The 17,440-nt window shown below is 48.3% G+C and overlaps 1 protein-coding gene across 11 annotated transcripts in view; it reads right to left on the bottom strand.

The window, feature by feature from the left end:
- PHF10 (PHD finger protein 10) overlaps positions 1-17,440 on the bottom strand; it is an 885,396-nt gene that overhangs the window by 316,106 nt on the left and 551,850 nt on the right. For all 11 annotated transcript variants that reach the window (XR_003855489.1, XM_029594266.1, XM_029594268.1 and 8 more), the window contains one exon: positions 5,843-5,998. Coding sequence is in view for 10 of the 11 variants with exons in the window: in XM_029594266.1 (XP_029450126.1) it covers positions 5,843-5,998 (156 nt within the window). In the remaining variant the exon portion in view is untranslated. The remainder of the gene's footprint in view (positions 1-5,842; positions 5,999-17,440) is intronic.

Genomic DNA, 17,440 nt, shown 5'->3' with positions numbered 1-17,440 from the left:
CGGTATGCATAGATAAGTGGCCTGGAGGTGCATGGAGTGTGCAAGGGCACAAGCCTAGAACTGTGCAGCTTCTTGGCAGAGCAGATAAGAGCTTGTGCGTCCCTGCTTGTTCGAGTACCACATTGTCACTATGTTGTCTGTCTGTATCCACAAAGTTTTGTGTGAGAGGCAGTATTAGAAGGCATAAAGGGCATAACGCATGCCTCGAAGCTCCAGGAAGTTGATCTGAGAATGTTCATGGAGCGGAGTAAACGCATTTTGGGTTTGGAGGGTGATGATGCCAGTGTTCTCCAACCCAAGTTGGATGCGACTGTGGCCAAGATCATCTGAGGATTTGGTTACTGGATCATTGACATGGATCAAGGATGAAAGTGGTTGAACGTCTTAGAGTCACTGAAATTTTAAAATCCACCCGAGTGTTTCTCATGGCTAGTCTGGCCATCGGAGTGACGTGGATCTTGGAAACCATGTGGCCCAGCTATGGAAGAATTGATGGGCTGAGGCTATGTTGCATGTGCGCAGAGATGTGGACAATCTGATAGGATGTCTGCGCGGTTGCTGGGCAGGAAGGCCGTTGCGACTGTAGTGCCCTGATCTGCTCCGTATGGGATTTATGGTAACTGATTAGAAATTCCAGGCAAATTTAGTAGATTTATAGTGAGTTTTAGAGAATTTAGAGCTCGTTTGGATTGACTCCTTATTAGGCAGTCATCCAGGTAAGGAAACACATGAGTGCTGTTCTTTCTAGATAAGCGGCAGTCACTGATAGGCATTTGGTGAAATACACAAGTTGTCTAAGCTAGTTCGAATGGCAGAACTTGGTTTTGAAATGTTGTTGACTCACTATGAAGCATTTAGAAAGTCCAGAGAAAAGAGTCAACATCCTTGTTGTAGTAAGGGAAGCATGGTGTCAAGAGACACCATTCTGAACTTTTCTTTCTGAAGAAATTTGTTGAGATTTCTGAAGCTCATGATGGGCGGAGGTCGCTTGTTTCCTTGAAAATAGGAAGTAGCGGGATTAAAATCCTTTGCCTTGTTGCATCTGAAGAACGGTATCCTGACCCTGGTTCTTGGTGGGATGGACCGTTCTGTTCTCTGGCAAGGTTGCAAAATCCAGGAGCCTGCCCGACTGGCGGAGCTGGTGTGATCTGGATATCAGTTGATCTCACACGGGAGCGGTAAAAGGTCCTTCTTGCATCCCTCTTTGTTGTGCAAGAAACGTAGAGAGCTGTTGCAGGATCTTGCGCTGATCTTGAATTTGAGCTACTGTCTGCTGGACCTGGTGCACAAAGAGATTATCTGCGGTGCATGGCAGATCAGCTAGTTTATTTTGGACTTCGGGCCATAAATCAGGGGCTGTAAGTCAGGTTACCATCTAGAACGGAGTCCTGTTGCTGGCAACGGGAGAACGTTTCGATGCAATCACATGTTGCTCGAATTTTATGTGAATGGCAGAGAGGATTCCTTGGTGTTGTGTCAAACATAGCTTGTAACAGCAATATGAGACACCAATATGGCTCTTAAAGGATGGTCTGACCTAGACCCTCCCGAAAACTTCTTGTACTTTTTAGTGACCAGATCAAAAGAGATGGTTTCAGACATGTCCTTTACTTAGGTCTCGATGGGATTGGTGCCGAAGCGGGATTAGAGTGCCCATCGCCCTTCGAGGATCCCGGGATAAGTATAGGGGTCTGTGGAGGTTTAGGACAAGTCGGTGTCGATGACTTAGGCTATCGTTCGTAGGTGCCACAACAAGGCGGTGCCACAACGGTGCAAACATCGATGGTTCCGGTGGTAGTAGATTCCGGAAGGCATCGAGGACAGCCTGACAGACGAGGACGTCCAGCTCCTCCCTGGAAGCTGGTATATGTAGCGCAGCTAAAGGGGGAGATAGGCTAGGCATTACTGGCACTTCCACATTAATCTGTGGTGGCTCAGTACCCGGCACAGGTGTCAGTGGGGAATGCCTCGGGTGCAGAGGAGCATAGAGACTCATGTACCCAGGCCCACTTCGCAACTGGCTCAATGGATATTGATGCCAGTGCGGTATCAGTGCCGGCGTTGGACGCAGAACCAAGTTGGTGCTGGCGACTATGTATCCCTCAGTACTCGGCCCGGTCATTCTCCAGCACAGAGGAAGCTGCCACCGATGTCCAGAATGGCGTCGGTGATGGACGATTACCGTGGTAGTGACGCTGTTTCCCTCTGTGCTCGGCCCGGTCATTCTCCAACACCGAGGAAGCTGCCACGGATGCCCAAAATGGCGTTGGCGACGGACGGTTACCGTGGCAGTAAAGATGTATCCCTCAGTGCTCGGCCCGGTCATTCTCCAGCATTGAGGAAGATGCCACCGATGGCATGGATGGCACTGGTGATGGACAATCACTGTGCCAGTGACGATGATTCCCATGGTGCTCAGCCTGGTCATTCTCCAGCACCGAGGGGGATGTCACCAATGTCGTGGATGGCGACGGTGATGGACAGACACCATGCCGATGATTCCCACGGTGCTTGGTCCAGTCATTCTCCAGCACAGAGGAAGATGCCCTCGTTGTCCCGGACAGCATTGGTGACTAGCGGTCACCGTGCCTACAGTGCTCCTGGCATTGTTAGTCACCCAAGGATTATACAGGGCTCTGGTTGAGAACCCGAAGTATGAAGCATTTTCTGTAGTCGAGGGCATAGATGGAGATATCAATGGTGGCTTTGATAGCATCGGCAGCATCGATGGAAACACAGATGGCATCGACGGAGGCATCGACAGCATTGATGGGGGTCATAGACAGGGGCATGGACGGCATCGATGGCGGCCCTGGTAGCATCGCAACAAATGCAACGGGAGCTGTGGACATCCCAATCCCTCTATCTCCCATGGACCCTGTGGAGATACGCAGGAAGGACTCCCGCGAGCATCGTGAGGCAGACCGAGAGTAATAGACATGGGAAGAAAGGAAGGCCGCAATTCGTTTGGTAACCTGAGGAAAGCAAGTGAGGTGACAGGAACTGACCAGAAAACAGAGAATAGTACTCACCGAGCTTCGATGCAATGTACGCGAAGGGAGACCCTTGTAGGGAAATTATTTGTGAAGTAAAACTTCAAGTGTTTCTGTGAGGAAAAGTTGTGAGAAAAATCTCACGGAGCTCCTAAACGCGAGGCAAACTGCAGCGGGAAAAAAGAGACTGAAGGGAGACCCCTGTGGACACAGGGATAATGGAATGCTGGGCATGCTCAGTGTGCCAGTCAAAGCTTCTAGAAACTTTGACAGAAAAGTTTTCCGAGATAGGGCTCTGTCCAGTGACGTCACCCATACGTGAGGACTACCACCCTGCTTGCCCTGGGAGAAGGTACGTCTTTGCTGGGAGGAGAGGTGGATGTCTGGAGTGGCCTACTAGCATAAATGAAGGCCAATGCTCTAGCACAGTTTGTGAATATTTAGAATAAATATGGAAGCCTATGGTGAAAACAGGGTGAAGAGGTTTTCTACAAGTCATGGGGAGGGGGGAAACAGTATTTGGAATTTCTATGCTTATATACTTAAAAGTGATAGAGAACTAGAAAGAAAGAAAAAACAATTCAGACCAGCTGGGCCAATTGGTCTTTATCTGCTGTCATCTATCATGTTACTATGTTAAAAGAAACCTGTACTCTGAGTATTATGTGGTATTTATAAAAATATATATATATATATGACAAATAGTAGTGTTCCCTTAAACGTCTGTAAGCAGTCATGTTAGCAAAAGACAATTTATCTCATACATACTGGATCAGACTAGAACACACTAACAAAAACACACTGTACAAATTAGATCCCATTCAATGAAGCTAATGAACTAAGAACATGCTAAAACATGTTCTCTAAAAATTGGTACTTTTTTTTTTTTTTTTACCATGAATACCAATCATTAGGTTTACTAATGTTATAGTAAACTAATAAAGTGCATAGTAATTGAACACTATGCAAGAAACTGAAATGAGTGCATAGGTAGCACATGGTCAGAGCAAACCTTCCCCTCCCCTCCCCACGATTATATAAATAAAATGGAACACTTCACTCAGACTCCCTTTCCATTCTCTAGGATCTACCAAAATTCCTTATACCATGTAAGCAGGAAAATACTATCTTGCCTCCTACCAGCCCAGCATTCAGTGTTACTTTGATTCCAACTATTGGCTGTTCAAAGTTAGAGGCATTGATAGGTGAAGACAGAGCAAGATTGGACACTGGGGTTGGTAAGAAGCATGGCTATGTTCCCTTTTTGGCTTGGCATTAGGAGCTTTCAGGAGAGGTTCTGCATCTATTTTGATTAGATGGGTGAGGGGATTTTTTTTTAAATATGTAGTTTGAGATGAGGCCTTAAGACATGGCTGCCTCTCCCCCAGTAATAAATTGCTAGCATGCTGAATTTGCACATTAGCCTCTTACTACTGGCTCCTCAAAGAACCTAAATTAAAAGCACCAAAAGAATATTTTAAGGGGGCAATTTTCAAAAATATGCATACTTTTATTGATATGCTTTAGCATCAATTTTCAAAGGAAATGTATACACATATTTTCCCTTTGAAATCTGCTAAACAAAAAAGGACCCACAGAGATCTGCAACTCCTTTTCCTGCAGGTAGCTTTTCTGGCTAAAACTATGCATGTTGTTGCCTCCCCCAGCCTAAGCCCACCACAGGAACACCTCCAGGAATATGTGGATAAAAGTACAAGCATTGTAGAACATACATACTTTCACCCACGGGGGAGGGGGGGGGGGCAATTTGCAGACAGCCCCATTTACTCAGGAAATGGCTTTTGAAAATTGCCCTCTAAATGTTGCTTTGCTTTGAGGGCCTTTGCGCACATTAGGCCAGTGACCAATTAGGTCATTAGCAATGTTATATACATGTTAACATATGCCAGTGCATATTAGCTAAAGTGCATTTTCTTCAGTAGCCAGGAACTTTGTATACATCATACTAACTCACATTTAGAACATCAGTTCCTATGTAAGATAATTTTTAACAATGTAGAAATTTGTAGCACATGGCTGCTCACTAAGGTTCAGGGTAATGACAAAATAGCTTAGGAGACAAAAAATGTAAAGATTTAAGAGGGAAATTTGCACAAGCATTAAATTGTATGTTGTGCACTATTTCATACTATACAGAGGGAACAGATGTCTTTTAAATGTTTTATCATGGTTAAATAATACTTTAAAATGTTTCCCCTAGAAGAAAGGATCATATCTTCAAAATCATGTCCCCTAAAAATAGCAGAACAGACAAATCATCATAGTTTGTATAATTTTCACTTTAAACCAAGCAGACACATTCCAAAACAACTTTTAAATGTCCTACTTTATTCTACTGGGAAAATATAAGCTAATAGGAACTTCAATACTTCTGGGTCGATTGAGATAGCCTAAAAGTATGGATGCTCATTCTATTATGCTCAGATGCCTGGATGCCTGTTATAGCAATGAATTCCCATTGAGCTGCACAGGTAACTTTCTTGTAAGAACCATCTTAAGTATATATTACAATTACAGGTAATTTAACTGTCATTTGAAACAAGTGAGATAAACAAATTCTATCTAAAATGCTGTAAGTTATCATTCTAACATTCACAGGGTTAAAAAAAATGAATCACATACAGGATAATACATACCACTTCATAGAAATAGTAACAGAAAAAGTCCCAAGTGAAATAAAACAGAAAGAACTAAGAAAACAGATGAGAAACATAACAAGAGAAGCTTGTGAAATATAACAATCAAAAGTTCAACAACTGTAAAAAGTAAACTTTTCAAGGAGAGAGCTGTTTATTAAAGGAGTTGAGTCAGGGGCTTTTTTCTTCTACCTTGTACCCAGGAACAGATTTGGATAGTACAGATCTTTTGGAACCATCTTTTCTTGGGGTAGCAGGCTTGTCTTTTCCTTTGTGTTTTCCTTGAAAAGAATCCTCCTGGATTTCAATAGGATTTTCACCTTCAGATACATTGCCAGAGGAGCTGTCCTGTAACATAATAGATCATTCTTTGAAGAGCATGATATATATAACCAATACAGAAAAAATGCTTTTAATGTAAACATAAAATAGGGCTAAAAGATCTTAAAAATGAAACCCATTACTGTTTGAAACTAACAAATGGCAGAAATCCTTCAGAAGCAATATGACCATAATATACAATATACCAATGAAGACCAATAGCTAAACCAGTTTTGGAGATTTTCACTAGTTTCCTGCCAATATATAGAGAGTAAAATCCACGAGCAAACTCTGCAGTTAAGAGAGTCAAAAGATGAAAAGTGATAGCCAAATCACTTTATAGGAGGACCACTGGCAAACAACTTACATTTCTGCTGCCCTGTACACATAGGAGGTATTTTTCAAAAAGATTTATGCACATAATTGGACTTTTGAAAACTTACTTTAATGTATGCAACACCTTTGAAAATTCACTCCATAGGGCTGAATCTTCAAAATATTTTTCACATGTATATGGGCTTTTGAAAATTGCTACATTATATGCTACTTTTACATGCGTAATTTCTTTGAAAATTCACTAAGAGGTAGATATTAAGAGCTGCGCACGGATGCACATGTGCATGCATTTTCCGGTGTGTGCACATGGATGCGATTTTAAAACATACGCACATATATGCGTGTATATGCACGCTTTTTAAAATCAGCTATTTGCTCATGTGCACACGATTTCATATTGACGAGCACGTGTATGCACAAATGCCGCCTTGCTCGCATAAGTGGGGGGGATTTCACTAGATGCGCGCCAACGCAAGAGCCCATTTTCCCAGTTCGCCCAGTTAACCAATCAGCCTTCCTGACCCCCATTACTTTGCCTACCTTTTACCCTGTTAGGCCAGACCCCCTAACCACACTAAGCAGCCTATATTTTTTATTTTATGACTTACATGCCATCCATAGCAGAAGTAAAGTTACACGGGAAGGGACCCTGGTACACGCTTGTGCACGTAAATTAGTACACGCAGAAATCATGCCTCAGCCCCGGACCACTCATGCCCCACCCAGACCAATCCCCCGCACTGTACTGTATCGGCCTGATAGTGATCATCTCAATCTTTGATTAGCACTTTCTTTAGTATATAACTATCATACCAACTAGCAATAGTAACATTTATTTGGATTTATTACATGCTTTTTTAGATAAGAAATTCATCCAAGGCAGGGTACAACGTATTAGAACAGCAACATATAGTCATAGACCAATAGATACAGCAGCCTAACAATTCTAGTCTGAAGGAAAAGGATGGATAAAAGAACAACTTGAAATAAATAGCACTAAACTTGAAAAAACACACATCTCAGTAAAGCAAAAAATTGTAGCGGCATGCTCAGTAAGTGGTCACTAGGGCTAAACTTGAGATAAATCAACAAAAGGACAAACTGAAAATAGTAGTAGAACATTCAAGAGGTGAACAGTAAGGATATAAGAACATAAGAATATAAGATTTGCTATACTGGGTCAGACCAAAGATTCATCAATACCAGCATCCTGTTTCTAACAGTGGCTAATCAGGTCACAAGTACCAGGAAGAATCCCAAAAGGTCAACAGATTACATGCTGCATATCCTGGAGTAAAAGCAGTGGATTTCCCCAAGTCCACCTTAATAATGGTATATGGACTTTTCTTCCAGGAACTTGCTAAACCTTTTTAAATCCAGTTAAACTAACAGCTTTCACCACATTGCCCTACAATGAATTCCAGAGTTTAATTATGCATTGAGTATAACAATATTTTGTCCTATTTGTCTTAAATGTTAACATAGGGAAGCAAGACCATTAGTTCGCTCCCGGCAGTTCCCTCTCCCCCCCAAATAAGACACCAACACAATTTATGGCGTTAAACACAAGGCCACAGTTTATTACAAAACCTAACCGAGCCCAGCAACTTATAAATAATCATTAAAAATGTTACCCCTCCCCCACCACCATCATGCCCCTCTTCACTTACCATCGTGTCCCAGTGGTAAGACTTGCTCGACGCTCCCCCAATTCCTACCCCGCCACGGCTCCAGCGAGGGTAAGCGTGCGGCCTGAGCATTGGCCCCCTCCTTGCTCTTAGGCCTTCCCATGTAGCAGCCCCAAGCTACACGAGCATTCACCCCCCCCCCCCCCCCCAAAGTCCTTCGCAACCCAAACACAACAGATTTCAACTTCGGGCTCAGGTTTTCCGCCACAAACAAAAGTATCCCATGTTACCTTTGTTCCCCCACTGCGGCCCTCTATCCACACAGCTGTTGCAGGAATCCTTCCTCCAAGGCATTGTTAAACAAATCCAATCCTATCTCGGAAAGGTGTACCCCATCTCCTAAAACGAAACCCCCGAGCACCTCCCACGACCAACTATGCCGCAACCGAAAACCCCCTTGCTGAACCAGCCATTTGCCAATCTGGCGGTTCCTTTTCTTAACCCCTTTCCGCCATAATGGTTCCGAACAGTTTTTGATTCGAAATATAATATCGGACCAACCAACCCTCGTGCCTGGCATATCATTCATTATAGTCGCCAAGTCCTTCCTTATGATTGCCACTAATTTGCGGCAAGACATTTTTCCAATGTCATTCCCCCCTAAATGAACTATCATCATCTGTGGAACTCCCCAAATTTGCACTCGCCTTTGGAGGAAAGTTCGCAACTCCCCCCACCGCATACCCCCCTTTCCAAACCACCGCACTGTCCAAGTACAACTATCCAAATTTAATTGCTCTCCATAAGGCCTCTTCACAGCCCTTCGCTGAGCTCGATGCACGAATGAATGGCCCACGACCCAGGCACATTCGTGTTTGGATATCACCCCCTTCATATCTGCAAAAACAAAGGACTGCATTAGCCTGTATCGTAGAATCCCCCCCCCCCCCCCCCCCCCGAGTCCCGCTTCCCCTTATTTCCGCACGTACACCCTGAACGCAACCGATCTCCATCTACCCAGGGCTTGGATCCGCGACCCCGACCAACCCAACTCCGCCGCCGTGGTTGCCGCACCGATACGGAAGGAATGCGGCATGTAAACACTCGCATCCCACCCCAAACCCTCGACGACCCACTGCAACACGCGAGCGAATTGAAATATCGTTAACAGTAAACCGTCTTCATGAATCAAGAATGGTCCCCCTACTCGCGGCCGCACCTGTACGAAAGCTTTCGTGCACCGGACTGGGCACACTATCTCGTCCCGCGCCAGTACCAACGAAATCCAGCACCCTTTGCCTCTCTGGTCCGTCTTAGACTTTCAAATACGCAACGTTATCTGACGTTCGTATACCCACATATCCTGTGCTCGCAACCCTTCTCCACCGAAGTTGATCTTTGATCGCGTGACCAACTCCCCGACTCTCATGGCACCGAAAAAGGCTAAGGAAAACGCTACTCTAAATAACACTAACTCATACCAAGACCTACACACTACCGTTAATTGCTTTGCCATAGACAACAGGTAAACGTACCTTATAGGTCTCCGCTTATCCCCCGCTCCGTCCGAGCTCTACCCCAGCCCCGCAAAACCCGCTGTATCATGAAACCCTGTGCTGGGTTTCCGTGTCCCCCCAGCTTTTGAAAAAATGCGAAACCTGATAACTGGCACCGCACAGACGACATGGAATACCCCACCCCTTTCGCCCACAAAATATACTGCACAATTTCCCCTTCTCGAACTTCCCCCCCACTCTACCCCAGAACCCTCAAGAAATGAGACACCAGTGCTCTGCCTGTCGTATAGGATCTCCACGTAGCTGGCGCAAGGGATCGCCGAATCAATTGCCATGTCTCAGTCATCCAAGGTTCCACAGACGTGCCAGGATTCTCTCTCCCTTCGGACTCGCCTGCGGCACTTCGGCCCAAAATACGTCCCACTTGAAACAAGAAAGAGCATCCGCAATCACATTTCTGCAACCTGGGACAAGTCTCGCTGTGATCGTTACGTTCCACCGCAGGCATAAGAATACCAATTCCCTCAGCAATCCTGACACCCCAGTGCACCTGGCTGATTGCCGATTAACCACCTGCACAACCCCTAAATTATCACACCACCAAACTACCTTCTTGTTCTGTAACTCCTGGTCCCATATTGTTAATGCCACGATCATCGGGAACAGTTCCAAAAACATAATGTTACTCGTGATACCTTCCACCTGCCAAGACTCCGGCCATCACTCCGCGCACCACTGTCCCTGCCAGTACACACCAAAGCCTGTTGCCCCCGCCGCATCCGAGTATAATTCCAATTCCACACTTGCTGTCTCCTTCTCCTGCATCAGGCGCACTCCATTAAACGAATCCAAGAAATGTTGGGATTACTACCTGATAATCCCCTTTTCCTTAGTGTAGACAGATGGACTCAGAACAAATGGGATAGTATCCGCGTGCTAGCAGTTGGAGACGGATCTGACGTCAGCACGGGGGCGTATATATCCCCACAGGAAGCGTAGCTATTCAGTAATCTTCCTTGCAAAAGCTGTTATAGATGTGTGTACTGACGCTCAGTTAAAAAGTGAAACAGGATTCCCCTGACCGATTGATAGTAGCTGGAGACCGCCAGCATTCCCAACCGGAAGGCGTGGACACCTGGTAGAGTGTACGCTCTTATGGAAACAGATGACATGGCTTACCTTGAATCGGTGATACCCATGTACGCAGGCAGCTGGGCGGGATGCTGAGTCCATCTGTCTACACTAAGCAAAAGGGGATTATCAGGTAGTAATCCCAACATTTCCTGGCGTGTAGCCAGATGGACTCAGAACAAATGGGATGTACAAAAGCTTTACTCCCAGCCTGGGCGGGAGGCTGCCTGAGGCCCATGTAGTACCGCCCTCGCAAATGCCGAGTCCTCCCCGGCCTGAACATCCAGACGATAGAACCTGGAGAAGGTATGGAGGGAAGACCAAGTCGCCGCTTTACAGATTTCCGCAGGCGATAGCATCCTGGATTCTGCCCAAGATGCTGCTTGTGCTCTGGTAGAATGAGCCTTGACCTGTAGAGGCGGAGACTTCCCGGCCTCTACGTATGCTGCTCTGACAACTTCTTTAATCCAGCGGGCGATGGTGGGCCGCGAGGCCGCTTCACCTAGCTTCTTCCCGCTGTACAGGACGAACAGATGGTCCGTCTTTCGTAGGTCTTGTGTAAGTTCCAAATATCTGGGCAGCAATCTGCCAATGTCGAGATGGCGTAACAAACGCCCTTCTTCAGATTTCTTCAGACCTGCCGTGGTAGGCAAGGATATGGTTTGATTAAGATGAAACTGTGAAACCACCTTAGGTAGAAAGGAGGGAACCGTATGAAGATGAATAGCCTCTGGAGTGATTCTGAAAAAGGGATCACGGCAGGACAATGCTTGTAGTTCTGAGATGCGGCGGGCTGAACATACAGCCAGCAAGAATACCATCTTCAAAGTGAGGGAACGAAGAGACAGGCCCCGAAGGGGTCTGAAGGTGGATCCCGCAAGGAAATCCAAAACAAGGTTGAGGTTCCACAAAGGTACAGGCCACTTCAGTGGCGGACGAATATGCTTGACTCCCTGCAGGAAGCGAGAAACATCCTGGTGCTTGGCGATGGTCTTGCCATCCCTCCTGGGACCATAGCAAGACAGCGCAGCCACCTGAACCTTGATGGAGCTGAGGGAGAGACCCTTCTGAAGGCCATCCTGCAGGAAATCCAACACAATAGGGATCGTGGTTGCATGTGGATTGGTGCCGTGAGTGTCGCACCATGCTTCAAATACTCTCCAGATCCGGATGTATGTGAGGGATGTGGAAAACTTGCGAGCTCGGAGGAGGGTATCAATCACGGGCTCCGAGTAACCCCTCTTCTTCAATCTAGCCCTCTCAAGGGCCATACCGTAAGAGAGAATTGAGCCGGATCCTCGTGAAGAATGGGACCTTGATGTAGAAGGTCCCGGAGAGGAGGCAGGGGAAGGGGCTCCCCTGCCAGTAGTCTTCTCATGTCCGCGTACCAGGGTCGTCTTGGCCAGTCTGGCGCCACTAGAAGGACTAGGCCCCGGTGTCTCTGAATCTTGCAGATGACAGCGCCTAGCAGAGGCCACGAAGGAAAGGCATACAGTAGAGTCCCTGGAGGCCACGGCTGAACCAGGGCATCGATTCCGTGTGAGCACGGGTCGCGCTTGCGGCTGAAGTATCTGGGTACTTGAGCATTGGACTTGTCTGCCAGTAAATCCATGTCCGGAAACCCCCAATGATCCACAATCATCTGGAAGGCCGTGGGTGAGAGCTGCCACTCACCCGGATTTAGGCTTTCCCTGCTGAGGAAGTCTGCTGTGGTATTGTCCTTCCCAGCGATGTGGACGGCAGAGATGTCCTGAAGATTCACCTCTGCCCAAGTCATCAGAGGGGCGATCTCCAGAGATACCTGTCGGCTTCTGGTTCCGCCCTGACGATTGATGTATGCCACCGTGGTGGCGTTGTCGGACATCACTCTGACTGCTCTGTTCTGCAGTCTGTGGGCAAATTGAAGGCATGCCAATCGGACAGCCCGGGCCTCTAGACGGTTGATGTTCCACGCCGACTCTTCTCTGTTCCACCGCCCTTGTGCGGTGAGTTCTTCGCAGTGTGCGCCCCAGCCGCTTAGGCTGGCATCTGTGGTGAGAAAAATCCACGTGGGTGAGGACATCTTCGATCCCCTGCTCATGTGGTTGGACTGCAACCACCACCGTAACTGGGTCCGCACTCGGGCTGGTAGAGGTAGGTGCGTGGAGTAGGTCCGTAGACGGGGGCTCCAGCGAGAGAGCAGGGCGTGTTGGAGAGGTCTCATATGGGCCCTCGCCCAGGGCACCACTTCCAGGGTGGATGCCATGAGACCAAGAACCTGCAGATAATCCCAGGCGGTGGGTCGACTGGCTCCCATCAAATACTGGATTCGCTGCTGAAGTTTCAACGTCCTCTTGGTGGTGAGACTGACCGTGTCTGCCCGGGTGTCGAACTGTACTCCCAGGTATTCCAGTGACTGGGAAGGCTGTAGGCAGCTCTTGCCGAGGTTGATAACCCAGCCCAGGCTTTCCAGAAGGGCTATCACTCTGTCGGTGGTCCGAAGGCTCTCCTCTCGAGACTTTGCCCTGATCAGCCAGTCGTCTAGGTAGGGATGGACGAAGATTCCACAAACTTGTCCGGAAGGAGATGATGAAAGTCCAGATAATATCCCTCCCGGATAACGGCGAGAACCCACTGGTCCGACGTAATCTCGACCCATCTGGGATAGAAGAGGGTCAACCTGCCCCCTATGGCTCCGTCCCCCAGATGAATCGGCGGATTCTCATTGGGAGGCGCGGCCGGGACCCGAGCCCGGGCCCGCTCCTCTCTTGCGCTGCTTGGTCCGAAAGGACTGATTCCTGGCCGGAGGACGTGGTGCCTGGTAACGACCCCTGTAAGGAACGAAACGCTGGGAACTCCTGCCCCTGGAGGGCCTTGGAAAGGCGCGCTGGCCCCTTCGGAACCGATCTTCCGGCAATCTGGGCACTGGAGAGGCGCCCCATGCACTGGCCAGTTTATCAAGGTCGCTGCCAAATAGAAAAGAGCCCTTGAAGGGCAATCTGGTGAGGCGGGTTTTAGAAGGCGCATCAGCCGACCATCGTCGGATCCAGAGCTGCCTCCTGGCGGCTACGGAGGAGGAAATCCCTTTAGCTGTTGTCCGGACCAGGTCAGATGCCGCATCCGTAAGGAACGAAAGAGCGGATTCCATGTCTGCCGCTGGAGCGTTGTTTCTAACTTGTGACAAACAGGCACACGTCACCACCGTGCAGCAGGTGGCGATCCGTAAAGATAAAGCCGCCACCTCAAAGGCCTGACGCAGAATGGCGTCCAGTCGCCGATCATGCGTCTCCCTGAGGGCCGTCCCCCCTTCAACTGGAATGGTAGTGCGCTTGACCACAGCGCTAATCAAGGCGTCCACCTGAGGGCACGCCAGCAGATCCTGGACAGCCGGTGCCAATGGGTACATGCTCGTCAGAGCCCGACCCCCTTTGAAGGCAGCCGCTGGAGCCGCCCATTCTAAATCGATCAGTTGTTGCGCCGCCTGTAAGAATGGAAAATGGCGGGCCGTAGGACAAAGACCTTCCAGCAGGGGGTTCTGCGCAGAAGGTATGGAAGCGCTGGGACCTGTAATATCCAATTCTGCCAGACACTGAGACACCAGGTCGGAGAGATCCTCCTTAGGGAAGAACCGCCTCATGGTTCGATATGGCTCAGTCCCTGGAGGGAGGTCCCCCTCGTCCGGGAGTTCGGACTCGTCCTGTGAGATCTCCTGGTCTGACTGATCTGGGCTATCCATCGGTGGGAAGTCCCGCTCGCGATAAGGTTGTGATGGTCCAGGAACCGGATCTGCAGGAGCTGCTACCGCAGCAGCCGCCGCAGGCGCAGCCACCGCAGGAACTACAGGAACAGCAGGAACCGCAGGGCCTGGATGGGCAGCCGTTTGCATCTGTACAAAAGCATGAATTCCCTTAAAGAGATCCACCCAGGAAATGGAAGCAGCCTCTAATCGCCGGGGTACAAGCTCCCCCGGGATGCCTGATTGGTCGAGACTGCCCCCTAACTCCGGGGTAGCCCCTGGGGAACTGTCCACAAATCGTGGTTGAGACAGGTCCTGGCCCGAGGGTCGCACGGCCCCCTCACATTGGGCACACAGAGAATCTGGCTCATCCCTGCGCGTGGCCCTAAGGTGGCATGCTGAGCAGAGGCCAAGGGCTGCAATGCCTGAAGCAGGCGGCGCCGTCGCTGAAGACTCTGCAGCTTTCTGATCCATTGAATAATAGGCGCTCAAGAATAATATGCGGTAGCAATAGGCGCTTAATACAACAGGCGCTCAATAACAATATGCGGCAGCAATAGGCGCTTAATACGACAGGCGCTCAATAATAATATGCGGCAGCAATAGGCGCTTAATACAACAGGTGCTCAATAATAAGAGGCGGCAGCAATAGGCGCTTAATACAACAGGCGCTCAACAGGAATATGCGGCAGCAATAAGCGCTTAATGTGCCCTCAATAGGCTTTCAGCAAAAAGCGACCAGCAATATGCTCGCAATAGGCATTCAATAAGCTTTCAGTAATAAGTGGTCAGCAATATGCTCTTAATAGGCATTCAATAAGCTTTCAGTAATAAGCGGTCAGCAATAAGCTCTCAATAGGCATTCAATAAGCTTTCAGTAATAAGCGGCCAGCAACATGCTCTCAATAGGCATTCAATAAGCATTCAGTAATAAGCGGCCAGCAATATGCTCTCAATAGGCATTCAATAAGCTTTCAGTAATAAGTGGTCAGCAATATGCTCTTAATAGGCATTCAATAAGCTTTCAATAATAAGCGGTCAGCAATATGCTCTCAATAGGCATTCAATAAGCTTTCAGTAATAAGCGGTCAGCAATATGCTCTTAATAGGCATTCAATAAGCTTTCAGTAATAAGCGGTCAGCAATATGCTCGTAATAGGCATTCAATAAGCTTTCAGTAATAAGCGGTCAGCAATATGCTCTCAATAGGCATTCAATAAGCTTTCAGTAATAAGCGGCCAGCAATATGCTCTCAATAGGCATTCAATAAGAAGCGGTCAGCAATACACCGAAACAAAGCCAAGGAGGAAGAAAGCCGCGCCTATTACGGGGGCGGAGTACCTGAGCAAGGCCCAACCAGGGCGTCCTCCACGGCGTGCCACGCCGCCGATCCTCTGCGCTTCGGAGACCCGTAGGAAGAGACGTACTCCTTACCAGCTTCGGCGCTTCCCGGCTGGAACACAGGCGGTCTCCGGCTGTGGGGGAAGGGATCACCTCACCACCGCAATTTGAGGAAATGCACCCGCTTCCTCGTCCACGCCGGGACCGAGGGTCTCGTATACCTCACGCGGACTGCGTCCGGGGACTGTGTCACTGCCGCGCTTCGGCAGGACCGAGGACTTTCCCACCGGGGGAGCACGGTAATCACCCCGGGAGCTCGCTGGGGGAGGAACCCGTGGGTATCTACCGCAGGAGCGCGGGGCTCTAAGTCGAATAGACAGGAAAAACGAATCTAGAATGATAAGAAAAGAGAAAAATTAAAGTAGTCTTGGAAAGCACGCTCAACTAGCGTGCAGGCACTCCAAACTGCTTTGGAGACGGAAATTACTGAATAGCTACGCTTCCTGTGGGGATATATACGCCCCTGTGCTGACGTCAGATCCGTCTCCAACTGCTAGCACGCGGATACTATCCCATTTGTTCTGAGTCCATCTGGCTACACGCCAGGAAACCCTCCCATATTCCCAGTTCGTCCTTGACGTCTTTTGTGACCCGGATAAAATGATGCCCTGCCTTTACCCCGACCGTCCTAGCAGACAACAGTGGTATAAAAGCTCTCCCCATTGGAATGACTCGGCACGCAAAATTGAGAGAACCTATCAAGGATTGCATCTGCTTAAGCGTCACCTTGACAGATCCACGCACCAATTTCACCAACTCCTTCAACTGGACAACCTTCTCCCATGGCAGCCGCGATACCATCACGTCAGAATCTAATTCTATACCCAAAAATGTAATTCTGGTCACCGGCCCTTCCGTCTTATCCTGCGCAACGGGCACACCTAAGGACCTTGCCACCTCTAAAAAACCAGTTAACTGGTTTTGACAGGCATTTGCTCTACTTGGACCCACAAACAAAAAATCATCTAAATAATGTAACATCTCTTGTTGCCCTGTATGCTGCTTCGTAGCCCATTGCATGAATGTGCTAAACGCTTCGAAGAACGCACATGAGACTGCACAACCCATCGGGAGACATCGGTCAACAAAGTAACCTCCTTCGAAGTGAAAACCCAACAATGAAAAACTCTCGGGGTGAATCGGTATCAACCTAAAAGCAGATTCAATGTCCGCTTTGGCTAACAACGCTCCCCTCCCTGCTTCACGGACTAATGCTATGGCGTCATCAAAGGAAGCATACTTCACCGTACATGCTTGGTGCAGGATAAAATCATTCACTGAAGCTCCTTCCAGGTATGATAAGTTCAGAATCAGTCTGAACTTCCCTGGTGCCTTCTTTGGAATGACCGCCAAAGGTGATAAGTGCATCCTATGGAACGGCCTCACCGCAAAAGGCCCTACCACCCTTCCTAACTGGATCTCCGTACTTAATTTCTGTCTGGCAATATCTGCCATGCGATAAGCTGACTTTGAATTCCGCACCCTGCCACCCTCACCAGGACCCTCGTATGGGATCCTAAAACCCACGCTAAACCCTGAACGCAACAAGCACGCTGCTGATAATTGCGGATAACCCCTCAGTCTCTCCTTTAACACGGAGAGCACTATGGGAGACTCCGCCTTATTAAACAAAACTTCACGGTTTACCACCCTTGGCAATGGTGGTATTTTGTCCTTGCCTGCATTTTGTGGCTGGGTGTGCTCCGCCACATGACGCACACGCGTGCCTAAATTTACACTG

The sequence above is a fragment of the Rhinatrema bivittatum genome, chromosome 3 (assembly GCF_901001135.1).
Source record: "Rhinatrema bivittatum chromosome 3, aRhiBiv1.1, whole genome shotgun sequence".
NCBI classification, from domain to species: Eukaryota; Metazoa; Chordata; class Amphibia; order Gymnophiona; family Rhinatrematidae; genus Rhinatrema; species Rhinatrema bivittatum.
Note: the sequence above shows the minus strand (reverse complement) of the source record. Positions and strands in the feature narration are given on the sequence as shown.